We start from the raw sequence: 25,908 nt of genomic DNA, 5'->3' as shown, positions 1-25,908 counted from the left end.
ACTTCATAAAATTTTAAATTTCCGCATCAGTGGTCATTACACCAAACAGTATAATCTTATAAGGTTATTTTTTGTACAACTTCATCAATATTCAGTTTAGCAAGTATTCTAAGTAGCTATGTTATAATAAATAATTATAGCTAAATGGCTATTGTGCTACTATTTCCTATAAAGGAAAATAAAAGGCAAGCAACTGTATAAATTTTTAACAAGATTTTACTCTTACATGAATTAATATATATTTTAATTTTTTATTTATACTCACGTTTTTTATTTATAAAAAAGTAACTGAAAAACGGCGGGAAATTTCAAGGCGCGCGGTTCTCTTTTTTGTGTTCTTCATTTATTAATTGTTTTTTTTTTTTCTATTTGATTCATTCAGAACAGTTTTATATAGTATTTTTTTTTATTAATTTAGTTTGTATATATTATAATTAATTAGCAGTCTTGGTTGGTAAGTTTTTTTATATTTTAAAATGAATGATCCACCCGATACCGGGGGAACATACAAAGTTCCCGAACCTGGCAGTTATATCACTGTAGAATACGACGATTCTAGCATGGACACTGACAATCATCGAAAAAACAGTGTTTAAAACGTGGTCACTTACATAAAATATGCAAAAATTGCAATAAAATGAACCTATTTTTTTCCGCTTAGTAATAAAAATTTACTAAGCGGAGAAAAAAATAGTTTCATAATTCTTAATATACCTCTCTATCATCATTATTATTTTGTATTATCATTTGGTCGTAGTTCATTTGATTTAGCTAATTACATTAATTTTTTCCTTATTTCCTATTTATGGCTATGATGGGAAAGCAATTTACCATAACTGGCAACATTGGCTACGCCACCAGTCGCGTGCAGACTTATCCGTAGTAACTAATACTTAATCCACTGATATCAACTTAGCCCTTTCGGGGCAAGATCTAGCCCTTTTTGGCTTATTTAGCCCTTAAAATGATGATTTAGCCCCTAGCCCTATTTCTAGCCCCGAAATCGTGTAAGAAAACCTTATTCTGGCACACAGTACAAATATTTAAAAAAAGCGATACAATGAGAAAGAAATTTAAACATAACAAAGCATTAACTAAACGCACTTTAGGTAAGCGGGCAACACACAACGTTACGTCAAATCTGCCCCATTTTAAATCAGTGCTAAGGGAGGATATTGGTGATACCAACTACAGTCTTGAAATTGATGAGTCAACCAATATTTCGGTTCAAAAATATTTAGGCCTTGTAATCAGGTACTATAGTAGATCTATGGAAAAAATTAACACAACATTTCTTTCAATCACAGAATTAGAGAATGCAGATGCCAATTATTTAGATCCGATGCCATACCTTGGCTATAACTTTGACGATAAACAGATGATTAGAAAGCGTTGCATTAATTTCACCGTCGAACTGACTAAAGAATTGCAGCAACAGCTTCCTGACAATATACAGATACTTCAAAATATGAACATTATGAGCGTTGATCATGTATTAAAACCAGACAAGGGCATGGAAATAATTAAATTAGCTGAACATTTTGGATTGAATGGGGATACAAATGACAAAATTCTTTCGCAATGGAAAAACATACAAACTAACAAATGGCAAAACACTAATGACACCATAAAATTTTGGCACGAAGTATCGCAATGTAAAGATGCAGGAAATGATAATCCGTATCAAGAACTTTGCTCATTGGCTCTTATTATGCTCATATTACCACACTCAAACGCAGATGTTGTTGAATGAAAGGGTATTCAGCTTAATGAACGTAATGAAAAATAAATCACGAATTAGAATGAACTTCGACACACTAAATTCTATATCACAAATACGATTTGGTCTTAAAAAAATCGGTCAAACTTGCTACACATATGATATCCCAATAGATGTCTTAAAAAAGATTGGAGAAAAATATAAGTTTATTCTGAACAAGGTGCTGGAACTGATAATCAATCTTTTCGACCATCAACTTCGCAAAGTACAATTGTATGGCGAAGAATCCTCCTCCAATGAGGAGATTGAGTTTTAAGGTGTCTTTTTAATTTAAAAAGTTAATTTAAATTAAGTTAAGATTGTTAAAAAATTACTGATTTTATTTGATTTCAATAAAACAACATGTAACTACCAAATAATTGTTTTAACTGAAACGTGGCTTAATGATAATATATTTACAGCTGAAATTCTGGATCATAGATATCAGGTATTTAGGAGGGATAGACAGTCTAATACGTTTGATAAGGGTAAGGATGGTGGAGGTGTTCTTATCGCTGTATCGAAATCTCTTAGTGCATTCCGCAATACTAATTTAGAAAGCTCATGTGAGGACCTGTGGGTCACTATCGACTATGTCAGCAAGAATATGTGCATGAAAATTAACTTATGCGCGATTTATTTACCACCCACTGTTACAATTGAGGTTATTTCACACTTTACTAATAAGTTACAAAAAAACATTAACAACTTGGAAAATGTCTTATTGGTTGGGGATTTCAATCTTAGTCGAATTGAATGGATCCAACATATGTCTATCTCGCACGTTGTACCGAGGATTTCTGGTGGTGTTGTCTGTTCAACTCTGATCGATTTCGCTGCATATGCATCTTTCAAGCAATATAATAATATAAAAAATAAACAACAGAAAATATTAGATCTTGTCTTCTCAAACACCTCATGCCCTCTGACTGTGACTAACCCAACCGATATATTGAGCAGTGTTGATTCATATCACCCTCCAATAGAAATTAATTTAACATCTGAAAAGCAAAAACCACTTAAACCTAAAACAAATACCGTGTTGCAATTTCATAAGGCTGACTATAACAGTATTAGGGAAAAATTGCTAAGTGTGGATTGGAACGAAAAACTAGATCTTTCGCTCACAGTTGATGAGATTACACAAATTTTTTACAGTGTCATAAATAATATAATACAAGAAGAAATACCAAAAAAGAGACCCATTAAGAACAATTATCCTGTGTGGTACACTTTCAGCCTTATAAAAATACTAAAAGAAAAAGAAAAGCATAGAATGGCAATGAAGAAATTTAATAATAAGTTAGATGAATTTGAATATAACTTGCTAAAAAAGAGATGTAGAATTTTGATAAATAAATCATACTCTGAATATATTAAAAACGTACAAATTAATGTGGTTAAGGATCCCAAACGTTTTTGGTCTTACATAAAAGCTAAGCGTAAAAACGATAGTAACATTCCTAGCTGCATGAAGTTCAGAGATGAAATAGTTTCAGATGGTGAAGGGATAGCCAATCTTTTTTGTAGACATTTTTCATCTGTGTATACTGTCCCACAAGCTACTAGTCACTGTCATGCTGGGCATGTTGTATCAGCGTTTGATTCTAGATGTTTGACAAGTATACATATTACAAAGTCTGAAATTGAGACTCAGCTGAAAAAAATTGAACATAGCCAAAGGTTACGGAAATGATTGTATACCACCAATTTTCTTTTTAAAAAACGCAGAACCACTTGCTATACCCCTTCAAATTATATTTAATAAATCTGTAAACGATGGTGTGTTTCCGACCGCTTGGAAGGAAGCCACTGTGATACCGATTCCGAAATCTGGTCCCAAGCAACTGATAGAAAATTATCGACCTATCAGTATACTATCAGTACTAGCAAAAGTATTTGAGAAAATCATCTGCATACACATTACTTGGCACACGAAACAAATGTTAGGCGAACAACAACATGGCTTTGTAGCCAAGCGATCAGTGGCTACTAACTTGGTATCTTTTGTTGAACAGCTGTTGTCACATATGGGTTCCGGGGAGGAAGTAGATGCTATTTATGGGGATTTAAGTAAGGCGTTTGATAAAGTGGACCATAATTTACTTCTTAGAAAATTAAAAAATCAATTTTATATAAATGGCTCGGTGTTGCTGTGGTTCAGTTCCTACCTAAAAAACCGCAAAATGAGGGTATTAGTAAATGGGTATAGTTCAAATTACTGCACCCCTTCGTCTGGTGTTCCACAGGGATCTATTCTAGGACCTATTTTGTTTGGCTTGTTTTTTGATGACATTAAATACTACATAAAACACTCAGAATTCCAGTTATATGCTGATGATCTAAAAATATTTAGAGTCGTACAGAATGAATTTGACGAGGAGTTGTTGCAGAGGGATGTTACTGGTGTTGCTCAATGGTGTAAAATTAACTATATGACTATGAATATTGACAAGTGTGTACACGTAAAATTCTCTAGAAAACGTAATAAATACAATTCTGGGTACCGTATTGATAATAAGAACTTGAAAAGAGTTGAGGAAGTAAGAGACTTGGGCGTAATTATAGATTCAGAGTTGCGGTTTACTGGCCAGATAAATCATGTTATTAAAAAAAGTTTCAAAATGTTAGGATTTATAACACGTAATACCAAAGAGTTTACATCAATATTAGCTCTAAAGACCCTATATAATGCATTGGTACGCAGTAATATCGAGTACTGTTGCTTTTTATGGTACCCAGTTTATCAAAACAATGTACAGCGTATTGAAAAGGTGCAAAAAGTGTTTTTAAAAAGACTATCCTTTAAAGCTAGAACACAAAACAATCTGCTTCTCAATAACTACAACGATCGGTTACGTTATTTCAACTACCTTCCCTCATGGAAACGCAATCAGGCTCTTGGCGGCATTTTTCTGTATAAGCTGCTTAATCGTATGATTGACTGTCCCTCCCTCTTGAAACGAATTAATTTGAGTGTACCCAGAATATCATCCAGGGATAGCTTCTTTAGAATATATAAACCATTTTACTTAATGCATAATAGATCTAAGTATATAAATAACTCACCGCTTAATCTTATGCAAAAAAATTTAAATGCAGTTTTTCTTAACATAGACATAGACATCTTTGCAGATTCATTAAGCCAATTTAAGGGAAAAATAATTAAAATGTTGATGGACTTTGATATATAATTGTAATAGTTTTGTTTTGTTTTTTCTCTCTCTATTTTTTTATTGTAACAAATGTCATTTTTTCGGTAAATTACACAATTAAGATTTATGTCTGATTACAGTAGCGTTCTAAGAATGTTGTGCAAACCTTTAATTTAAGTGCATATTGTGTAACTTTGTGGTATTGTTTTAATTAACCGACTTCCAAAAAAGGAGGAGGTTCTCAATTCGACTGTATTTTTTTTTTTTTTTTTTTTTTTTTTTTTTTTTTTTTTTTTTTTTATGTATGTTACATCAGAACTTTTGACCGGGTAGACCGATTTCGACAAATTTTGTTTTAATCGAAAGGTTTTGTGTGCCAATTGGTCCCATTTAAATTTATTTGAGATCTAACAACTACTTTTCGAGTTATATCTAATAATGCGTTTTTACTTGACGCTTTTTTCGTCGACCTACGTTGTATTATACCACATAACTTTCTACTGGATGTACCAATTTTGATAATTCTTTTTTTGTTGGAAAGGGGATATCCTTAGTTTGGTACCATGATAAGGAAACCAGGATCTGATGATGGGATTCTAGACAAATCGAGGGAAACTCTCGAAAATCCGCAATAACTTTTTACTGGGTGTACCGATTTTGATAAATTTTAATTTAATCGAAAGCTGATGTTTATCATGTGGTTACATATAAATTTTATCGAGATCTGATAACTACTTTTTGAGTAATCTTTGATAACGCGTAGTTGCTTGACTATTTTTTCGTCGATCTACGTTATATTACTTGTCGATGTAATTGAAGTCGGTTTTTTTTTTCGTTTGCATGCAAACACAATTATTTTGTAGACAGCTTTTTTATGTACTTAGTTGGTATGCCTTTATTAAATAAATAAATAAATAAATAAATAAAACAAACGAACTTTTCCTATTTTAATTGTTTTGGCCAAATCTAGCCCCCATCTAGCCCTTTTTAGAACGCTATTTAGCATTTAGCCCCAAAACCTGACACCGCGTTGGCAACACTGACTTAATCTGTGGAATTATCTGGCGCGCGCTATAGTGTTAGTGGTGATCGGATCAATACTGCACTATAATTTAACGATTTTATTTTGTCTTCCTTTTCTACAAGTTACTTTGATAATAATAGAGCAATTTTTTAAAAGACGATGGATGCTCATCATTTGGACATAAGCTTTTTTAAAAAAAAATATATTTTAAAGTCAACTTATTATTCCATAATTATTTTAATCAATACGAAATGGGTGCTGACAATTGCATTGTTTTAGACGCAATTGGCGTGTTCTTAAAAATGACTGTGCAAATAATTCAAATTCGTAAAAAGTCTTTTACTTATTTTATCCATGTGTAGAAAGAAGTGGGTACATATTGACGCAAAATGAGGTTTCATAGACGGTGTGGTGATAGAGTGACACTTTTACACGACAATACTACGGCTGTTAGGAATTTTGTAGAATTTAATCATGGCTTGATATTAAGTGCGGAACCTATCGTAGATGATGTTATATTCGAAGTATGCATTGATAGAAAGGTATGTGAAATTAACCTGTAATAAAAATATTATCACTTCATCCCAATACAGACCACAGTTGGACATAGGCTCCACAAGTTAATGTCAAAAATGGCCTGAACTCATGTGTTTTGCCCATAGTCACCACGTTGGGCAGGTGGGTTCGTTCGCACCGAAGACTCTGCTGCTCGTCTTCGGCCTGTGTATTTCAAAGCCAGCAGTTGGACGGTTATCCCGTCATCGGTTGACTTTTCAAGTTCCAAGGTGGTAGTGGAACTGTGTTATCCCTTAGTCACCTCTTACGACACTCATGGGAAGAGGAGGGGGGGGTGGGCTATATTCTAACTACCATAACCACACAGTAATAATATTAATTAAACCTAATTTTTTAAAACCAATTATGCTAACTGTAGTCTTTAGTTAAAATCACAGACTGTGGTTACGACTAATTTTAATACCAAAATCCTATACAAGTCTTAATGTTCATTGATTGAAAATATAACATTATATCTGAAGTTTGCTATTCCGTCTATCTTAAGTTTGCACACCACAATGGTAATGTAATTCATTATTATATTTCGCGTAGGTGAATGTGTGGAATGGTAGCCTTGAAATTGGTGTAACAACTCTGGATCCTGAGTACATGGAACTTCCTGCTACAGCTACCAAATTAAGGAATACAGCATGGGTATAAATTTTTACAATTCTCAATTGTATTATTTATAAGTTTTAAGCTCAATTGCTATCACCAGAGACAGTCTTGCTATATTTTTAACAAATATATATATATATATATATATCTTTGTAACCATGCAATCCTGTTGTTTTTGCAGTTACCTAAACATTTAAAATTTTATTATTGTCTTGTAATAGTATTCCAGATTATTAAGTGTTTCTCTTGTTTTATAATGCATATACTTCACTTAGTAAAGTGAATGTTAGAAAGTATTCTATATAACTAAAATTTAATCATAATTTTTGTAAGAAAGGTAGGTAGGTGTAAGATTCAGTAAATATGATTTCAATGTTTATAATGTTTATCGTCCAAATGTTTAGACGAATCTAGACAGATTCCCAGTGTAGCATGTGTACAATATTAAAAATCAAGTAGGCTTTAAAACCACTTTTAAATAATTATTTCAAAATTTTTAATTATATCAGCGTAAAAAATTTAATTACTATGGTATGGAATGTAGATTCTAACAATATGCTTTGGATCAGCGGTCGTCACACTCTTTCAATCAAGTGCCGCATAAGACTCTGTAAATAACCTAGCCGGACCGCACACTAAATGAGTGTTTGTCCACTTATATGTTTTGGGTGTGTATTCATATTTTTGACGTAAGGGGATGATGAATTTCTTGTTAAAAAAGGAGAATGAGATAGATGAAAACAAATTGCATAAGAGGCTTGTATTTAGAGATATCTCAGTTGCTAATAGGTTTGACTGCTGCGAGGCACTCTGAATTCATGCATTAAAAAGGAGCCCTTGATGAAACTTATCGATTGACCTATGCTGCCCCAAATACCATGTGATTAACAATTATGGTTTACAAACTATTAGCAACATGGATGAGATAACCAACAGTGTGGTGAAGACGGTGTGTAAACTGAGGTGCAGGCTCCACTGACAAAATCAGCAAAAAAGTGTCCAGTCTTTCTCCCAAAACACTATAGATGAGATAACCAACAACGTGAGGAAATGGTGTGGAAACTGAGTTGCAGGCACTTTTCACTGACGAAATCAGTAAAAAAGTGTCTAGTCTTTCTCCTAAAACCTTGCATGTAATTAGGCAGGGGCAAGGAGGTGGTTTCCCATGTCAGAAATCTCTGCTGTTCAAATACAAAAAGTATTACTCTACTACTTTATTTATTTATTATATTAACATGTTCCAAAACAAATACAAAAACTTCGATAAATCACTTATCGCAAACCAAATATGCAAAAATCCCAGAAGATGACAGCGATCTGTATGATACTTACATTGAATATTTAGGTTGTATCGGCCAAACAGATGAATTACACACAAAGTGTTCTAGAGTATATGTCAGGTTTGTAACCCGTAAATTATCACAGCAGTTAAAACGTGAAATGTGTTTGGCGCTTTTGATTGGTGAAAAAAATTGGAGGAGTCTTAAAAGCAAGAAAACTCGTGGCTTATACATGCGTCGTCTGGAGTAATCAAAATTGTAAATAACACAGAAAAAATGTATCAAGCAAAATCTGAATAACCAAAATAAACCTAAAAATTATTACTTGTACATTTTCAGATTTTTATTTCATTTCAGATTATTAATTTTGTTTAGAAATGAATAGAGTAAGAAAGAGTACATACAATCAATGTTTTTCTTTTTCCATATCCGTTTTAAAATTATTTATTATTTTATACTTTTTAATTTGGATTTTTATTAAAGCGTTTTATTTAATTTTTGAAATTATTATTTATATTTCTAAAAACCGTAGAACTAGACGTGTATTCTTGCGATCAAAGATACAGAAAAGTCGACTTTCGACTTAGTTAGCTACCCTGAAATATTTTAAATTATTTTAATCACAACAAATTAAGAACCGTTTTTTTTTCATTAATCGATGTTAATAGATCGGTTGAAGAAAAACTTAAATAGCTTAATGGCTTAATCGGTCTTTGCGCACTCTGTTCGTACAATTTGAAAAATGTACTAGTACACCTTATTAGTACTATTAGTACTTAGTAGTACCCAGACTTTTTGACCCAATGATAATAAATAGTACCTGGCTACAAAACAGTGTACAGGTCGAAATACTTTTTTTCCATTATTTTGATATTTTTTGTTTGTCTTGAGCACTAAAGATACGATTGTGAAATAGGCAACGTCATTATACACATTATTTGATTTCCATAAATATAATTCCTTTATATTCCTTTTACGTAAAAGTGTATTTAAAAGTTTTTTTAAATTACTAAAATTCTCAATTTTTGCTTACCTACGCTAAAGAAAAACTAAAACAGAAAAGAAAAATTACGTAAAAGAAATTAGTTTACGTAATGTTCATAAAACTTTGAGTAAAAAAATGCGCTACGCGATGTAACTCGTACGGTCTTAACACATTTATGATTCTACATTAATCGTTCGTTCGTACCGTTCTGCTCTATAGGTCTTTTCATTTTAGAACAACGAACGTCGTACGAATAACATTATCTCGGACAGTCGGACACATAACATCATCTCGGACAGTCAGACATTCGGACACATAGATAAATTGGCGTCCAGGTGAAGAAGCAGGGTCGTTAAATAGAAAAATCCACAAGAAAAAGCAAAATACCACATTCGCGTCACGTAACGTAAACGGAATTGAAAGTTAGCCATGGTGCTGCCGCTAGGTACATACGTTCTGTTCCTCCAAATTTCTGCTTATTTAAATGAATTTACTATGTATTAAAGGAAACAAAAGAATTTAAAGTAACAAAAATTAATTAAATATGCGATACAATGTGTTCTGTAAATTCAGTTTATTTATTATTTTTAAGTTTTGAAAATAATACTGAAATAAGGAATTGCGTCAAACGTCTCACAAATTTGTCGCTATCGCCATCTAGCGATATAGGAAACTACCAAAAAGAGCTAATCGGCCTCTATAGAAAACGTCAAAGTATAGAAGTGAAAAGACCCTAGTTGGACAGTGTGTTACTCGGACCCATAGACGTACAATACAAACTCGCCGGACCGCGGTGAACGTAGTTCAAGTAACATAGATTATATACTCGTAGTTGATCGTACTGTTACAGTGTACGATTAGTCTGATTAGGTCCGATTAGCGATTGACGATTGGTACTATGTATTACATTTCGTACCTTACTAAAAGAAAAAGAAAGTTGTCAAGTCAATGTCAATTTATTTTTATTGATTTTATATCTTAATTTAAATATTATTAATTCTTGTATATTATAATAAGATTATATTTATTTGACTTGTGAGAATATAAATTCGGTGACTAAATCCCATATATAACATGAATAAGTGTGATAAATGCGCAAAAAATATTACCAAACGAAGTCAAAAACTAGAATGTAACAAATATGGTAAAATGGTACACAGTAACACTACATGCTCAGATTTAACGAATAAGCAAATTACCGTATTACGCACAACAGAGAATCTGGAAAGGACATGTCAAGATTGCCATAATTCCTCACTAAGACGAAGTTCCTTCTTTACACCCAATTATGATGATGATATGAACAATGATAAATTGCCTCGTGATTCACCACGCCTAGCAATGAATATGAAATACATATTAAAAAAACTAACAAAATAAATAGAAAAATCTATACAAAGAGAAATGAAAGATTTTATTAAAACGTTACAATATCAAAGTGACAAAATGGACGAAATAGTGGAAAGTATCGATTTCTGTAAACAAACAATTCAAGAATTAAAATGAAAAAATACAGAATTATTAAATAAAAACTCTAATTTAGAAAATAGAATGAGAGCCTTAGAGCAAATTCAACAAGAAACAGAACAAAATAAACTAAATGATCAGTTAGAAATTTTTAATATACCAAATAGTGAGATAGAGGAAACAAAGGTTATAGTTGAAAATATAGCAACAAAACTTAAAATGCCTTGCAATGATATTATTCACATAAAGCTAAAAAGAAAAACAAAACAAAACGATTTCCCTGGAACAGTACAACTTAAAATGAAAAATGCGGAAACAACACAGAAATGGATAAGTGCATCCAAATCTACCAAAATACTATTAAAAGAGCTTGTAGCCAGTGAACATAAAATATCCTCTAATAAAACAGTATTTATGAAAGAGTCCTTTACACCCTATAATAAACATCTTTTATGGAATGCTAAAGATAAATTAAAGACGTACAAATTCATATGGTGCAAAAAAGGAGTTATCCGTGTTAGAAAAAACAAGACAGCCAACCAATAATTTTGAGGTCACTAGAAGATATAAATAAGCTTATTTGATAATTTAAATTTTTTTTTTGTCTATTATTTATTATAATTATTATAATTTTAATATAACTATAATAATTACTATAAGTTTACATAATAATGGATGAAATTAATAATGAAGTAACTGAAATATTTAATTGTTCAAATTTGAATGACTTTGTAGATTGTTTATCAACTAAAAATAGTATAACTTTGTCCTGTATTCATGTCAATATAATATCGATGATCAAATATTTTTCAGCCTTAGAACAAATAGTAAAACATTGTAATATAGTTTTGGATATTATAGTTATAACTGAAGCAAATATTTCGGACTCCATAAGTAATATGTTTAACTTAGATGGTTATATAATGCACTCAGCATTGCCTAAAGCACCTAAAGGAGGTGCAATTATTATATATATTAATAAAAATATTAAAGCGACTGTCAATAAGCCAATAACTAATAGCTTTGAATGTATTTTAGCGTCTATAAAAACACCAAATAATTATTCTGCAAAACTGTGTGCAATCTACCGTCCACCGAACAATAGTAAATGTTTATTTATTAATGAACTAGAAAAACTTGTTAAGAATATAGACTGTAAACACGAACTGTTTTTAATAGGTGATGTCAATATTGATTTACAATCAGACAGTCCTATTAAACATAGTTATAATAATATGATGTCTAACTTAGGCCTAGTGTTTGGGATCTCAGATTACACACGGATAGAAATATCTAGTAATAAAATTAGTAAATCTTGCATTGACCACATATATGTTAAATCACGCACACTAGACATTTTAACAACAGCACTTGACACCGTACTTTCCGACCATAGAATGATTGCAATGACGTGCCTTAGTACAATACCCATACATGACAATAGAATAAAAAATGAAGTTATTATTAAAAACGACCGCCTAAAAAGCCTTTTAAACAATATTAATTGGAAAGCAATTGAAAATATAAAATGCCCGTTAGAAATCTACACACAATTTATAAAAGAATTAATGATTGTTATGATAAATCAAAAGTCGAAATAAAAATAATCACCAATCCGAAGCGTACTCATAATAATTGGATAAATGAAAGTGTAATCGAAGCATGTAAATTTAGAGATAAATTATATAGATAATGGAAAAAAGATGTTAATAATATGATATTAAGAATTATAAAAAAGCAAGAAATTATGCTAATTATAAAATAAATTACTTTAAAAATAAATACTATAAAAATGAAATTATTAAAAACAAAAATGACCCCAGAAAACTATGGCAATTGTTAAATACACTTACCGGTACGATAAAAAAAATCCGTAGATGAATTTATACTACACGCCTTCGATAAAAAACATGCCTCAATCAAAGAACTTTGTAATAATTTCGCAAAATCTTTTAATAATAACGTTAAAAATATATTAAATACATGTCAAGTACCATTACTTGACAAAAATATTTATAAAAATTCAAGTGATGAATTGTGTGAGTGATGATTCAACATGTAGATTCATTAAAGCCGACAATTGTAATATATCTAAAATAATAAATTCACTCAATACCAAAAAAGCACCAGGGATAGATAGTATTCGCGGAGTTGATATCGTAGAATTATGTGAAAAATTAAACTCCAATTCTTGTAAAATTTATAAACGGTAGTGTCATGTCAGGAATGTACCCTAAAGATTTAAAAACAGGTACTGTAAGACCTATAATAAAAAAAGGAAACTTTGACTTATATGATAATTATAGACCTATCTATAACTATTTTACCAATAATTGATAAAATAACGGAATAATACATTCATCAACAAATTCAAAACTTTTATAATAAAAATAGCATATTATATAGTAATCAATTCGGTTTTCAGACAAAAAAAAGTACTACACAACTTTTATCAATATTTTCAAATTCTGTAAATAAACACTTGAACGATAAAAAGCACATTTTAGTAATATTTATAGATTATAGCAAAGCATTTGATACTCTACAACATAACATTCTTCTTGAAAAATTAGAAAATAACGGAATCAGGGGCCCACTTCTAAATTGGTGTTATAATTATCTTTCAAATAGAACATATCGCGTTCTGATTCCCTCTGTGACGAAATAACAGAAGGAACTGCACAGGGTTCAGTTTTAGGACCCCTTCATTACCTAACATATGTTAACGATCTTAAAAACGTTGTAAAAACCTGTGAAATGTATCAATATGCGGATGATTCATGTCTTCTGTCGGCCCATTATGATACAAAACAAGCAATTAAAAAAATTCAATATGATTTTGACCAACTTTCAAAATAGTCCCATGATGTTAGCCTAGTATTAAATAAAGAAAAAACAAAAGCCATCTATATAAGCTCAACGCAAAATAGATTCTCTGGGGACCTACAAATCACTATATAGGGATAATAGGGATATACTGGTATCTGGAACTGTAACCACATTGACTTTGTTAAAACTCAGCATTACCTTGGTATTACTATAGATACTAACCTCAATTGGAAGGAATATATAAACAATGTTTGGGACAACTTACGTGCCCTTTTAGCCAAATTAACCATAATTAAACCTAAAATTGCATTCACAATACTATTAATGTTTTATAAATCTTTAGGTGAATCTATTATATCTTATGGACTAAGCACCTACGGTCTTACATTTAAATCACATCTCGATAGAATCTATCATCTCCAATTACGAATCTTAAAAAACAATCGTACCCATATACGTCATAAGAAATAAATACAAAAACAAAACCTTGAAATTATTTAACTACTGCAAAGTAATGCCAATACATACTAAAATAAAATGTACATTATTAATAGAACAATATTTTAATTCAAACATTCAAATAAAAATGAGTCACTATAAACTAACAAGAAATATTACAAATCACACATTAAAAATACCTAGGCATAGTATAGTAGTAAATAATCTGCCATCGAATTTAAAAAAAAATTCAAAAAAACAACTAAAAACATATTTAAAAAATTCTTTTTAGACCAACTTAAAGAGAGAGACTGACATGACCGCATTTATTATTTTTATTATGATTATTACCATTTTTTAACCACTTATGTTATTTTAATTTCTTTCCAATTATATTCACATGTATAATCTATATTTGTATAGCTTTATATCATATTTTTATGTTAGCATATAATATCGTATGTACTTTAGTATTATTACTTTAGAAACACAGTGCACTGTTAAACTGTTCATTGTTTTTGCTGCACTGTTTATCACATAAATTTTATCTTTTTTTCTTTTGTAATAAATAAATAAATAAGTAAATTAACCTTTTAGTAGTTGTGTAGGTATACACGATTTTTGTATAGGTAGGGCCTATCCATAGATTTATTATATCATTGCTATAGTAATTGTAAAAATAGTTAACAAATTGAATTAAAATAATAATCAAACAAAGGTACATTACAATTTTTATAAATAATGATTTCTTATAACTCTTTAGTAACAATTTTGAAAGATATGCACTAGCTTGTAAACTATTTTTTAATGACAAATAATTCCACGCTCAACAACTTTAGTAACAAACACTACAAACCTTTAAGCACTTGACAAGCCTTACGTAGCCGATACAAATTGGTAAACTAATACTTGTATATGTTTTCAGATAATGTCTGGGAGTTCTATAGTAAAAGATGGTGTAACACTAATCAATTCATATGGTCCAGAGTTGGACACACTTCACGAAGGAGATACCATTGGTGTTATGAGATCTTGTAAAGTAAGTTATGATTTGTTAGAATCTACTGTTTAATTGGTGTTTAAAATTAACGAAATTACTTTACTTGTATTATTTACAGGGTGAATTGACATTCTACGTAAATGGAAGATGTTTGGGCATAGCAGCTAGAGATCTGCCATCGAGGTTGTTTGCTGTAATTGATTTGTATGGACGATGTGTTCAGGTGTCCATCATGCATACAAATACAAATGGCATGCGCACTATAATGGAGAGTAGTTTAGACCAAGTACGTGGATAATTAATCTTTTGTGTTTTTGTCAAATTGCCATGTTATATTTATTTAAATACTCTATACTAAAATTGTATTCATAATGATTCACAATATTGCAGATTGATGAGGACCCTAACAATGATGATACTTTAACATCAAGTGAAGATGCAGTGATACCAGAATCATCATATCCTAAAAACCACCATGATGTATATGTCACAATGCCTGCAGACGTGACGTGTGCCTTGGGTAGGTTGTTAAAAGAATGATTTTTAAATAAAATTAAATAATCATTTCAAATATTTTCAATTAACCGCAGCTTAAGAACTTAACCCACTATTGTACTGTCAAAAGCGGACCCTGTCTCCGGACTTCAATCCACTTCAGCAATTGTCATTGGCAAAATCATCTGCAAAAAGCTGATGGAGCCATAGCCTTTAAAGAAGAAGAATAGAATGATTGTATTTGAATTTTGTGAACAAAGACTGACACAAAATATATTTTTTTACAGTTGCTCATGATCGCTTACGATTTCATCCGAGATGCGGTATTTTAGTAAAACTTTCATCTAACAACAAGTATGTAAAACATATTTTTTATTATTTATTTATGACGGCAGTAATACTAGTATTAGTTTAATTTTTTCTTATTTGTATTTGAAGAATTTTGCAGGTAGTACGAAAGTTTCTAATATATATTTTTATATATATTTTAGAACTGCGGAAAGGACCCGACCCTTAGATGACTACAATAATGGTGTCGTTATGACGCACCGTCCGTTATATGACAATGAACTGTTTGAAATACGCATAGACAGACTTGTAGACAAGTGGAGTGGTAGTATAGAGGTAATTTTATTGTTTTAAACTATAAAGATACTTGTATATCATTTTTTTTTAAAAAGTGACAAAGTAATGTGGTTATTATAACAAAGTTACAAAGCCTTTGGTATTTTCTTGTTAAAATGATATAATCACAAGAATTACCTATCTCTATTTTTTTTTTTTGTAAAAAATCTTAAATTTTTTAAAATATATGCATCTTCAATTTTCATCGGTGGTTAGGAGATAATTAATATTAAATTAAACCTTAAAATGTATTACTTTCATTAACATTTCTTCTATACAAATAAATAAAATTGGAGTGTCTGTTTGTAATATTAAAATTACTGCTTTTTACTAAATTCATGTGTGTATGTTAGACACGGTACATATATTAAAATAATTTTTTATTATTATTTTTGTCTGTGTGTCTGTTTGTTACGGCTAATCTCTGAAACGGCTGGACCGATTTTGACAGGACTTTCACTGGCAGATTGCTGATGTAATAAGGATTAACTGAGGCTCCTTTTATTTTAGAAATTTATTTATTTTATAATTCTGCAAACTGAACAATAACGTTTTTGTTAAATTCCACGCGGATGAAGTCGCGGGCTCAGCTAGTATGAAATAAATTTATTATAGGTTGGTGTAACATCCCACAACCCAGCAACTATAAGATTCCCATCTACCATGACAAACATGGACTCTGGTACAATCATGATGTCCGGGTGCAAGGTGCTTCTCAATGGTCATGGATCTTGTATGGAGTATGGCAACTTTAATCTAGATGAATTAAGGGTATGTATGAAAAAAGGCATACTTATGAAGAACGTAAACAATAAGCTAATAAAAAAAATCGTGCCAAGTACTTAAGAAGATAAATTTAAGTCCTATTTTTTATTTGATATCAATAATAATATTAAATTTAATTATTATAACAAAAATAACAACAAATAAAAATGTCTAAAAAAAACGATCCATAATAAAATTGGCCTATTGCATTTTACGTTAGTAATTAAAATCTAATACTAATTATATGATTTTAGGAAGGCGATACAGTCGGCATGATGCGAAAATCCAATGGCAAGCTACATTATTTTATAAATGGAATTGACCAAGGTGTAGCGACAGACAGAGTTGAACAACAAGTGTGGGGTGTTGTTGATCTGTATGGAATGACTGTCAAGGTATTTCTAATTATATATTGATTGTTAATATAATAGAGTAATAGACACTAACAAGAAGAACTTTAATGCTTCCATACTAAGTTTTTATGTGTTTATTCAATAAATAAATAATTTTATTATTAATAATTTATTAAACTTTACCCAGGTATCAATCGTAGATCCATGCGAGGATATAGATAGTAATATTAACAACGTTCCTACTGTATTGAGTGTACCTGATCTTCCTGAGCCTAGTAAGTACTAAATATCTTGAATGAGATTAGTATCATAAATATTTTTGATTACAATAACGAGTAAAGTTGAATAATTTGTTTCGTAGATAGATTCAGGCCAAGGATAGATGAAGATAGCCTTTTATTTCATACGCTGCGTGATTCGTATGTTATTATTATTAACGATGGTAAGACTGCTCATAGGCCTAAGTGAGTATTTTTTTATTATTATGTAACTATTTAACGTCGGTCTGGTGTAGTAGTGCGTGTATCGTGTAGGCGCTCACACACCGGCGATTGCGGGTTCAAATCTCGTTCGGGTTGGATATTTGTATTGGTACAAATATTTCTATCCGGTTCGGTTGTCCGTCCTTGTGGGTGTCCCCATCGCGCCTAGGAAAGCACGTTAAGCCGTCGGTCCCGGTTGTTATCATAAATACCTGATAGCGATCTTTACTCACAGTAGAGAACATATACGCCAACCCGCAGAGTAGCAACGTAGTGGATTAAGCTTCGATCCTTCTCCTACATTAAGAAAGAAGCCTATGCCCAGCAGTGGTTACATGCTAAATTATACGTCATCATCATCATACATGTAATTGTTTCAATACTGATTACACTACTTATTACCTAGTCCAGCCATAAGTTCTGTTACAAATGAAAATGATTTTTTTTAAAAATAATGTAATATTATTAAAATTTATACCTACATATTTATTAACGTCTCAGCAAGTAATAAAAAAATATTCTATTCGAAATGGCCAACTTTAGCTTTTATACGTGCCTTTAATCTGTTTGGCCACGAATCTATGGATTTACGCACTGTTTCCAAGGGAAATTTCGCTACTAATTGCACCAAAGATTTTTTAAGAGACTCGGTCACTGTCACCGTGTCATTTAGAGCAGGCCATGTCCTCTAAAACTGACCATAATTTGAAGTCTAAAGGGTTAAGGTCTGGGCTAGATGATGTCCAGTCTTGAACTCTTATAAAGTCCGGAACGTTGGTTTCAAGCCAGACTTGGGTAGTTCGTGCCTTGTGACCAGGTGCAGAATCCTGCTGGAAAGTCCACGGTATATTTTTAAAAAGTGTATTGCTGAGAGGTTTCACAACATGATCCAAGATCTTGATACACTTGGCTGAAGTTTTCACTCCTTTTTCACAAAAATGTAGTATTGTTACTCCTTGATAAGACACGCCCCACCAAACCATCACTGACGCAGGATGATGACCACGTTGTACCTTTCCGTTCTTTAGAACTGTAAGCGTACACTTTATCATTTTGCTTATTGTAATGTTCTTCAATCGTGAAAGTTTTTAATCGGTAAAGAGGATATTTCCGTGCCTTTCACCTGCGTATCGCGACAGAAGGCGTTTTGATCGATCCACTCTCTTTAATTGTAGAGATTAATTTAGGGCATGTCCTGTAAATCGGCGATAAGCACCGAGCTTCAGGTCTTGTTTTATTATACACGACGGAGTCCTAGCGGGAATATTCATTTCTCGCGATAAGATTTTTTGCTTCCTAATGGGGTTTCGACGAATTCTGGCTTTAACAGCATTAACAGCACGCGGCCGCCCTGATCTATTCTGGTCTTCGACAGGCGAAGTGTTGCTGTATCTGTTGATAGTACGATATACGAACATACGGCTGATACCAAGCTTTTGAAGTGTCTGGAATATGATCGACGGCTCCATACCCACTTTGTGCAAGGCGATCACTGCAATCCTGTTTTCTTTAACACCCCATTCCATATTATAATGTGATAATGAACACGAAAAAATATGTGAAATAGCGCAAAATCGAAATAAGTTTTTAAAGTAATATATGTGTTCCAATTTCAAAATGATTAAAAAGTTGAAAAAAAGAAAAGTTTTTATGTAACAGTATTTATGGCCAGACTAGTTATATTGCTTTAAAATTATGTACTTCTTACTGCAAGTAACGATCGTTTAGCAAATGAAGTATTGATAGTATGTTTCTAATCTCCAATAACTTTTTATTAATGAATATTATATATATAAATGAATGATAATCTGTATGCCCTTTATAGAATCTTAAACAATGCATTTAATCATGCCATGATCTTCAGCAAAGTGTTGTGCAGAGGCCACAAAGGTATCTGAGCGAGCAAAAAAAAAGCATACCAACATGCGCAGGGTACAACTAGTGAATAATAAAATCAAACACAATAAAATATAAAATATGAAATATGGTTTGATTGTTACGCTATATAAAAAGTTTGTTTATGTGTGGATACGCCACAATCTCTATCTATGATAACAACCGGCACTGAAAGCGCTCTCTACGACGGTGGAGGATCACAGGAATAAACGTTCAGACTGAACACGTTTACTTTTACATATACCCATTCAGAGTGTAAATCGAAACCAGGCCGTCGGTTTTAGGTGCCTGCACGCACTACTACACTAAAACTATTGTCATGATATTGGATGATAGATGATGTAAATATAAATTTCAGTGCTTTCGAACTCTTCAACAACGGCGTAGCGATGACGAACAGAACGCTGCGTACGAATGAGCTGTTCCAAGTGCGGCTCGATCTCGTGATCCCCAAGTGGGCCGGAAGCATTGAGATAGGAGTCACGCAGCACACTTTAAATGATATAAAATATCCATTCAAGATGAGCACCGCCACGTGAGTCTTATATACATATAAATAAATATCTACATGTATGGAGGACAGACGGAATTTTTATCAGTTATCACTATCATCAGATAGGCGGCCGAACAAGTCTCTTTGTTGTATGCACTTATACAGTCATCTTCATTGTAAGAATTTTCACAATTTTTTTCTCAATCGTATGACGTGTTGTCGTCTGGATGTTATTACTCGGATGTCTCCCATCGTTTTTCATTGAAAGTGAATTTATAACATTTTCTTTTGTTTTTAAATTACAATAAGTGATAAATTATGTCATATGAGTTTTTATTTTAGATCAGGCACTTGGGTAATGACTGGTGAAGACGTAATAAGAGATGGTACTATCATCATACCTCAGTATGTTAGAAATCTCAACCGATTAGTGGTATGTATGCAAAAATTAAATTAAAGAAATAGAAAGAGATTAAATGTTATTATTTATTATTTATGCTATATTTTTCGACTATAGAAAGCATACTAGATAATTATCATCTGTTTCTATTTATGGTCAATAGAATATAAATGTTAGATTTTCACTGTCTGTTTTGGTGACTGTAATAATTACTTTGTTAACAGGAAGGTGACACAGTAGGAGTAATGCGAAAAGATATGGGTATTCTACACTTTTTCGTAAACGGATTGGACCAAGGACCTGCTGCGTTTAATATACCTGAACACGTGTTTGGAGTAGTTGGTTAGTTTTACTGTATTTACTATTTAAAAGTTTAGCCTGTATATATACGAGTATATATATACACTAGCTGACTCGGCAAACGTTGTCTTTCCGCTAAGCGCTATTAAAAATAGGGGTTGATCGTAGAGGGTTAAAAATTTAGGGTTGTATGAATTTTTTAATGTATCATAAAAAAATATTTTATCTAAAAATTAAAAAACAATATATAGGGCTGTGTGGCTACGGCACTAAAGAATTTAGCCACCCCCTCTCTTCCCGTGGGTGTCGTAAGAGGCGACTAAGGGATAACAAGGTTCCACAACCATCTTGGAAATTAAGAAGCCGACCGGTGGCGGGATAACCATCCAACTGCTGGCTTTGAAATACACAGGCCGAAGATGGGCAGCAGCGTCTTTGGTGCGACAAAGCCAGTACTGCGGTCACCAACCCGCCTGCCCAGCGTGGTGACTATGGGCAAAACACATGAGTTCACGTTATTTTTGACGTAAACTTGTGGAGGTCTATGTCCAGCAGTGGACTGTATAGGCTGTAATGATATAGGGGTGGACTACCTTTATATATATAAAAGCTCAAATTTCAAACAAACAACGAAAACATGGGTAAATACAGAGTACACTTTCTTTCCGCTTCATTCTCTTCATGTTCTTTGCCCAAATAAGGCCCCACCTTTCGTATATTTGTTTATTTTGTCACTATTTTATGCTGTGTTTATTTGTAGTGTGCAATAAAGAATATTTGTATTTTTTTTAATATAAATATATTGGACTATAGACAATGATCTGAACTTTCTTTACAAATGTAACAATAAAAGAACAGTGCATTAGAATATATAGTGTTGTGATTTTATAAATCCTTTGTAGATTTATACGGTCGAGTTGCGCAGGCGACGATAGTCGACTCGTACTCGCCGCCTCCGGCGTACTCACCCGAGTCGCCGCTCTCGTCCGAGTCCAATGCTACGATTTATCCGTGAGAGTCTATATGTTAATTTAGATTTTACCCATTTTTATTACAATATATTAAAGATGTCGTAGAGAATGATAAGAATTTTACGGATATATACATTGTCTTTATGATTTAGTTCACTTTAGTGCTTTATGAAAAAAAAATTAGGTACTTAAAACTGTCAAAAATTCTTGACTAATAATTATCGAAATTATGCTTTTTTTTCAGAGAGATGTGTTTCCACCGAGTCCATGGCCGCAACGCTCGGTTAAGTCGCACACGTCTGATCGCCTCTAGAGCTGCTGTGTACTCAGAATTTAATGATGCTGTGTTGTTTAGCTCGCGTCCACTTCGAGAGTGCGACATGTTCGAACTGAGGATAGACTCCATGGTAGACTGTTGGATAGGCAGTTTGGAGATAGGTAAATTAGTAGTAGTTAGGACTATCATTGTAACTACTTTTTTTTGTTTAATTTTATATCTGTACTGCTGTTTTTTCCTTTTTTTCTACTACGTAAAAGTGTTTCACTATATTTATGCAAGAAGTAATAAATAAATAAATATTTTATAGCTTTACTTTATGTGGTACTGTACTGTAACCATAGAATGGTTGCACTGCACAAACTTTTGTCGTACAAGTATGAACGATTGGGTCCTAAGTCGGTTGTATAATTAAGCTTGTTACATTTTAATGATTACTAATCAAAATCAAACTATTAATCAACAACGAGAAAGACATCATTTCCAAATTGACATAAGTCAAGTTGTCAAATCCTTTTTAAACTCTTAATTATTTTGCACATAAAAAAAAAAAAACATTTTAACGGAGCGCAATAATTTTACAATGTCTAATATGTCTTCGGTATTATTTTTGTAGGTGTGACGGCAATTCGACCAGATGACCTTGAGACGAATGGTTTAGCTGGTACAGCGACTGATCTTAATTGCGATACGTACATACTAAGCGGTGCTGCCATGATGAAGGATGGGGAATGCGTCAGGAGTGGCTATCCACTGGATCTCGACACGCTTACCGTGGGCAGTCGTGTAGGCAAGTATAATTTTTCAAGAAATATTTTATGATATAAAATTTTAAAGACAGTAAAGTAGTTCCATCTTATTTCCAGCAGTTTGGTTTTCTTATAAGTTGGACGCATTATATTGCACCAATAGTAGTAATTTATACTTGTCACAAGAAGTGTGTTTGTGTGAAGAATAATCAAAAAAATATAAATAAATTAAGTGTTAAATCGTAGGTATGATGTGGCACGCGGATAGAAGTCTTCATTATTATTTGGATGGTATGGATATGGGTAAAGCTTGGTACGTCCCACATCTTAACATCTATGCAGTTGTGGATCTCTACGGACAATGCACACAGGTATTTAAACATCTCAGTAGAAATAAATAAATAAATAAAAATAAAAACCCGTTTCAGTTAAAAAGTTATTTCTGTTTTTTTTACAAAAATTGATTACAAAATTTGGTAAAAAATAAAAAAAATCAATTTGGTGTTGGTAAATAAAATTATAACAATTATCTATTTATAAAAAGTAGTTTTTTGTGCACCAGAAGAACCCTCTATGAGGTGAAGGCCTATTCCAGAGATTGCCATTTAATTCTGTCTTGAGCCTTCCATACCCAGTTAGGCCCTGCTATCTCCACGACGTCATCTGCTCAGCGTGCTAGTGACCGACCTCTCCTCCTTTTGCTCTCTGGACCTTTCCATGTGGTTTCTTGGGATGACCACCTCTCGTCCTGCAGTCTAGCGACGTGACTCGCCCATTTCCATTTAAGTTTCTGGGCCAGACTGAGTTCGTCTATAACTTGCTTTTTTTTCTGATTTGGGAATAATTTATTTTTTGTATTTTTTTATTTTTTATTTTCATCATACTCCGTTCCATTCCTCTTTGGCATGTATAATCCATTTCACATAGGATGGGTACGGTGACATTTGATATGTTCCAATACACGCTCACTATTTTCAACAAATCGGATAAATATACATTTTTAAAAATCACCAATTAGTTTCCAAAGTAAATAATAATGCTTGATTAGATTGAAATTGTATTTATATATGCGTTTTTACATTTTAAACAAAATAAAGAAGGTACAGAAACAATGATAACTTAAAATTACAGGCATGAAACGAAACGTTTAATGATAGGGATTGACATGTAGTAATCGGCTAAAATAAATAATCGTAACGGCCATCTTGTGAATCGCGTCATCTCACTGACTCGAGATATCTCAATCAGTACTTTCTGTCTCTTGTATGCTTCCCGTGTTTTGGTTTTGCCAGTTGCTATAGTTGTATTTGTTGCTGTTTTATTGTTGTTAAGTTCTGTTATTATTTTTTTTTTAGTTATTCATTTTGTGTGTGTGTTCTGTTCTGTAAAATGCCGAAAAGAACGTTTCAAACAGTCAATTGGTTGTCCGCTTTCGGGAATACTTTGAACGGGAGTGAGAAAATAGCGGTCCATTATTATCTGTCAATCACATAGTTGATCGAGTTGCACAGGCACTTGAAATCAGGCGTAATACAGTGTCAAAAATTACTTCAGCCTATCGCAGTCCACTGTTGGACATAGGCCTCCACAAGTTCGTGCCGAAAAATGGCGTGAACTCATGTGCGTTGCCTATAGTCACCACGCTGGGCGGGTTGGTGACCGCAGGGCCGGCTTTGTCGCACTGAAGACGCTGTTGCCCGTCTTGGGCCTGTGTATGTCAAAGCCAGCAGATGAATGGTTATCCCGCTATCAGTCGGCTTTATAAGTTTCAAGGTGATAGTGGAACTGTGTTAGCCCTTAGTCGCCTCCTACAACACCCACGGGAAGAGACGCTGGTGGCTATATTCTTTATTGCCGTAGCCACACAGCTTAGTGTCAAAAGTAAGTAAAGAAAAGTATGGTGACACCAATATGGAAGATAATAAGTTATCAACTCCCAAAAAGAGGCAAAGGAAATAAATGTTTGGTCGTTGAGGTTGAATATGATTATTAGCGGAGAAATGAGTTTCCCACAGTTTTAAAATAATTAACGTCTTTGAAAGGTGCCAAATTATTTAATGGAAGTGTGACATCATTATGGCAACTTTTAAATAAAATTGGATTTCCATAAAATAAAAAAAAGTTAACAAACGGAAAAGTGCGTGAAAACTTTGTGAAATTCTTAGAAAAGGCGAAAAACATTACGGATTGGAACAACGTAGTATTCCTTGACTAGACATGGTTTAACGCCAATCATGCTGTTGGCAAAGTATGGACAGACGACACTGCTCATTCTTCGACTAAAGTGCCGGAGGGTAAAGGCGAACGACTAATAATTTGCCACGTGAGCTGTGTTAATAATTTTGTCGATAACTCATTTCTCGCGTTTAATACCACCCTTAAAATATTATTTATTCACTATAGCGATGATTAATTTTTAATAAGCAGTTAAATTTTTTTTTATTTTTATATAATCGATTAAAGGTTAACCGCATTTGTACTCGATAATCGAATTACATCAATTAATTATGCATGGTCACCTCACTATAGAGTTAATTTGACATGTGTCACCGTACCCATTCTACGTGAAATAGAGTATAACTATTAATCTTTTCGCCTTTGTCGAAAATTTCCTTGTTTGGCGTGCATAGGTCAATGTAGGGAGTATATACATGTCCATCACTTTCTTTTGAGCGAAATTGGTACGTCGCTTTTCAGTGTTTCTCTTTGACTCCAGTACTTTAGTTCAGCCTATCACAGTCCACTGCTGGACATAGGCCTCCACAAGTTCGCGTCAAAAATTGTGTGAACTCATGTGTTTTGCCCATAGTAACCACGTTGGGCAGGCGGGTTGGTGACCGTAGGCTTTATCGCACCGAAGACGACGCTGCCTATCTTCGCCCTGTGTATTTCAAACACAGCAGTTAGATGGTTATTCCAACATCGGTCGGCTTTTTAAGTTCCAAGGTGGTAGTGGAACTGTGTTATCCCTTAGTCGCCTCTTACGACACCCA

At 32.7% G+C, this 25,908-nt stretch overlaps 1 protein-coding gene across 1 annotated transcript in view; it reads left to right on the top strand.

Annotated features, from left to right (window-relative positions):
• The first annotated feature begins 476 nt into the window (after window positions 1–476).
• LOC123668840 overlaps window positions 477–25,908 on the top strand; it is a 66,493-nt gene continuing 41,061 nt past the window's right edge. The window contains exons 1-22 of the mRNA XM_045602531.1: window positions 477–588; window positions 1,308–1,655; window positions 2,182–3,381; window positions 3,491–4,458; window positions 6,322–6,480; window positions 7,046–7,147; window positions 15,036–15,149; window positions 15,229–15,396; window positions 15,501–15,630; window positions 15,893–15,959; window positions 16,097–16,229; window positions 16,845–17,000; window positions 17,249–17,389; window positions 17,535–17,622; window positions 17,709–17,811; window positions 20,084–20,260; window positions 20,561–20,651; window positions 20,843–20,960; window positions 21,821–21,929; window positions 22,134–22,327; window positions 22,783–22,956; window positions 23,162–23,286. Coding sequence (XP_045458487.1) covers window positions 477–588; window positions 1,308–1,655; window positions 2,182–3,381; window positions 3,491–4,458; window positions 6,322–6,480; window positions 7,046–7,147; window positions 15,036–15,149; window positions 15,229–15,396; window positions 15,501–15,630; window positions 15,893–15,959; window positions 16,097–16,229; window positions 16,845–17,000; window positions 17,249–17,389; window positions 17,535–17,622; window positions 17,709–17,811; window positions 20,084–20,260; window positions 20,561–20,651; window positions 20,843–20,960; window positions 21,821–21,929; window positions 22,134–22,327; window positions 22,783–22,956; window positions 23,162–23,286 — 4,977 coding nt within the window. The remainder of the gene's footprint in view (window positions 589–1,307; window positions 1,656–2,181; window positions 3,382–3,490; window positions 4,459–6,321; window positions 6,481–7,045; window positions 7,148–15,035; window positions 15,150–15,228; window positions 15,397–15,500; window positions 15,631–15,892; window positions 15,960–16,096; window positions 16,230–16,844; window positions 17,001–17,248; window positions 17,390–17,534; window positions 17,623–17,708; window positions 17,812–20,083; window positions 20,261–20,560; window positions 20,652–20,842; window positions 20,961–21,820; window positions 21,930–22,133; window positions 22,328–22,782; window positions 22,957–23,161; window positions 23,287–25,908) is intronic.

This window comes from Melitaea cinxia, chromosome Z, assembly GCF_905220565.1.
Source record: "Melitaea cinxia chromosome Z, ilMelCinx1.1, whole genome shotgun sequence".
In the NCBI taxonomy this organism is placed as follows: domain Eukaryota; kingdom Metazoa; phylum Arthropoda; class Insecta; order Lepidoptera; family Nymphalidae; genus Melitaea; species Melitaea cinxia.
This window is presented reverse-complemented; position numbering and strand designations above follow the sequence as displayed.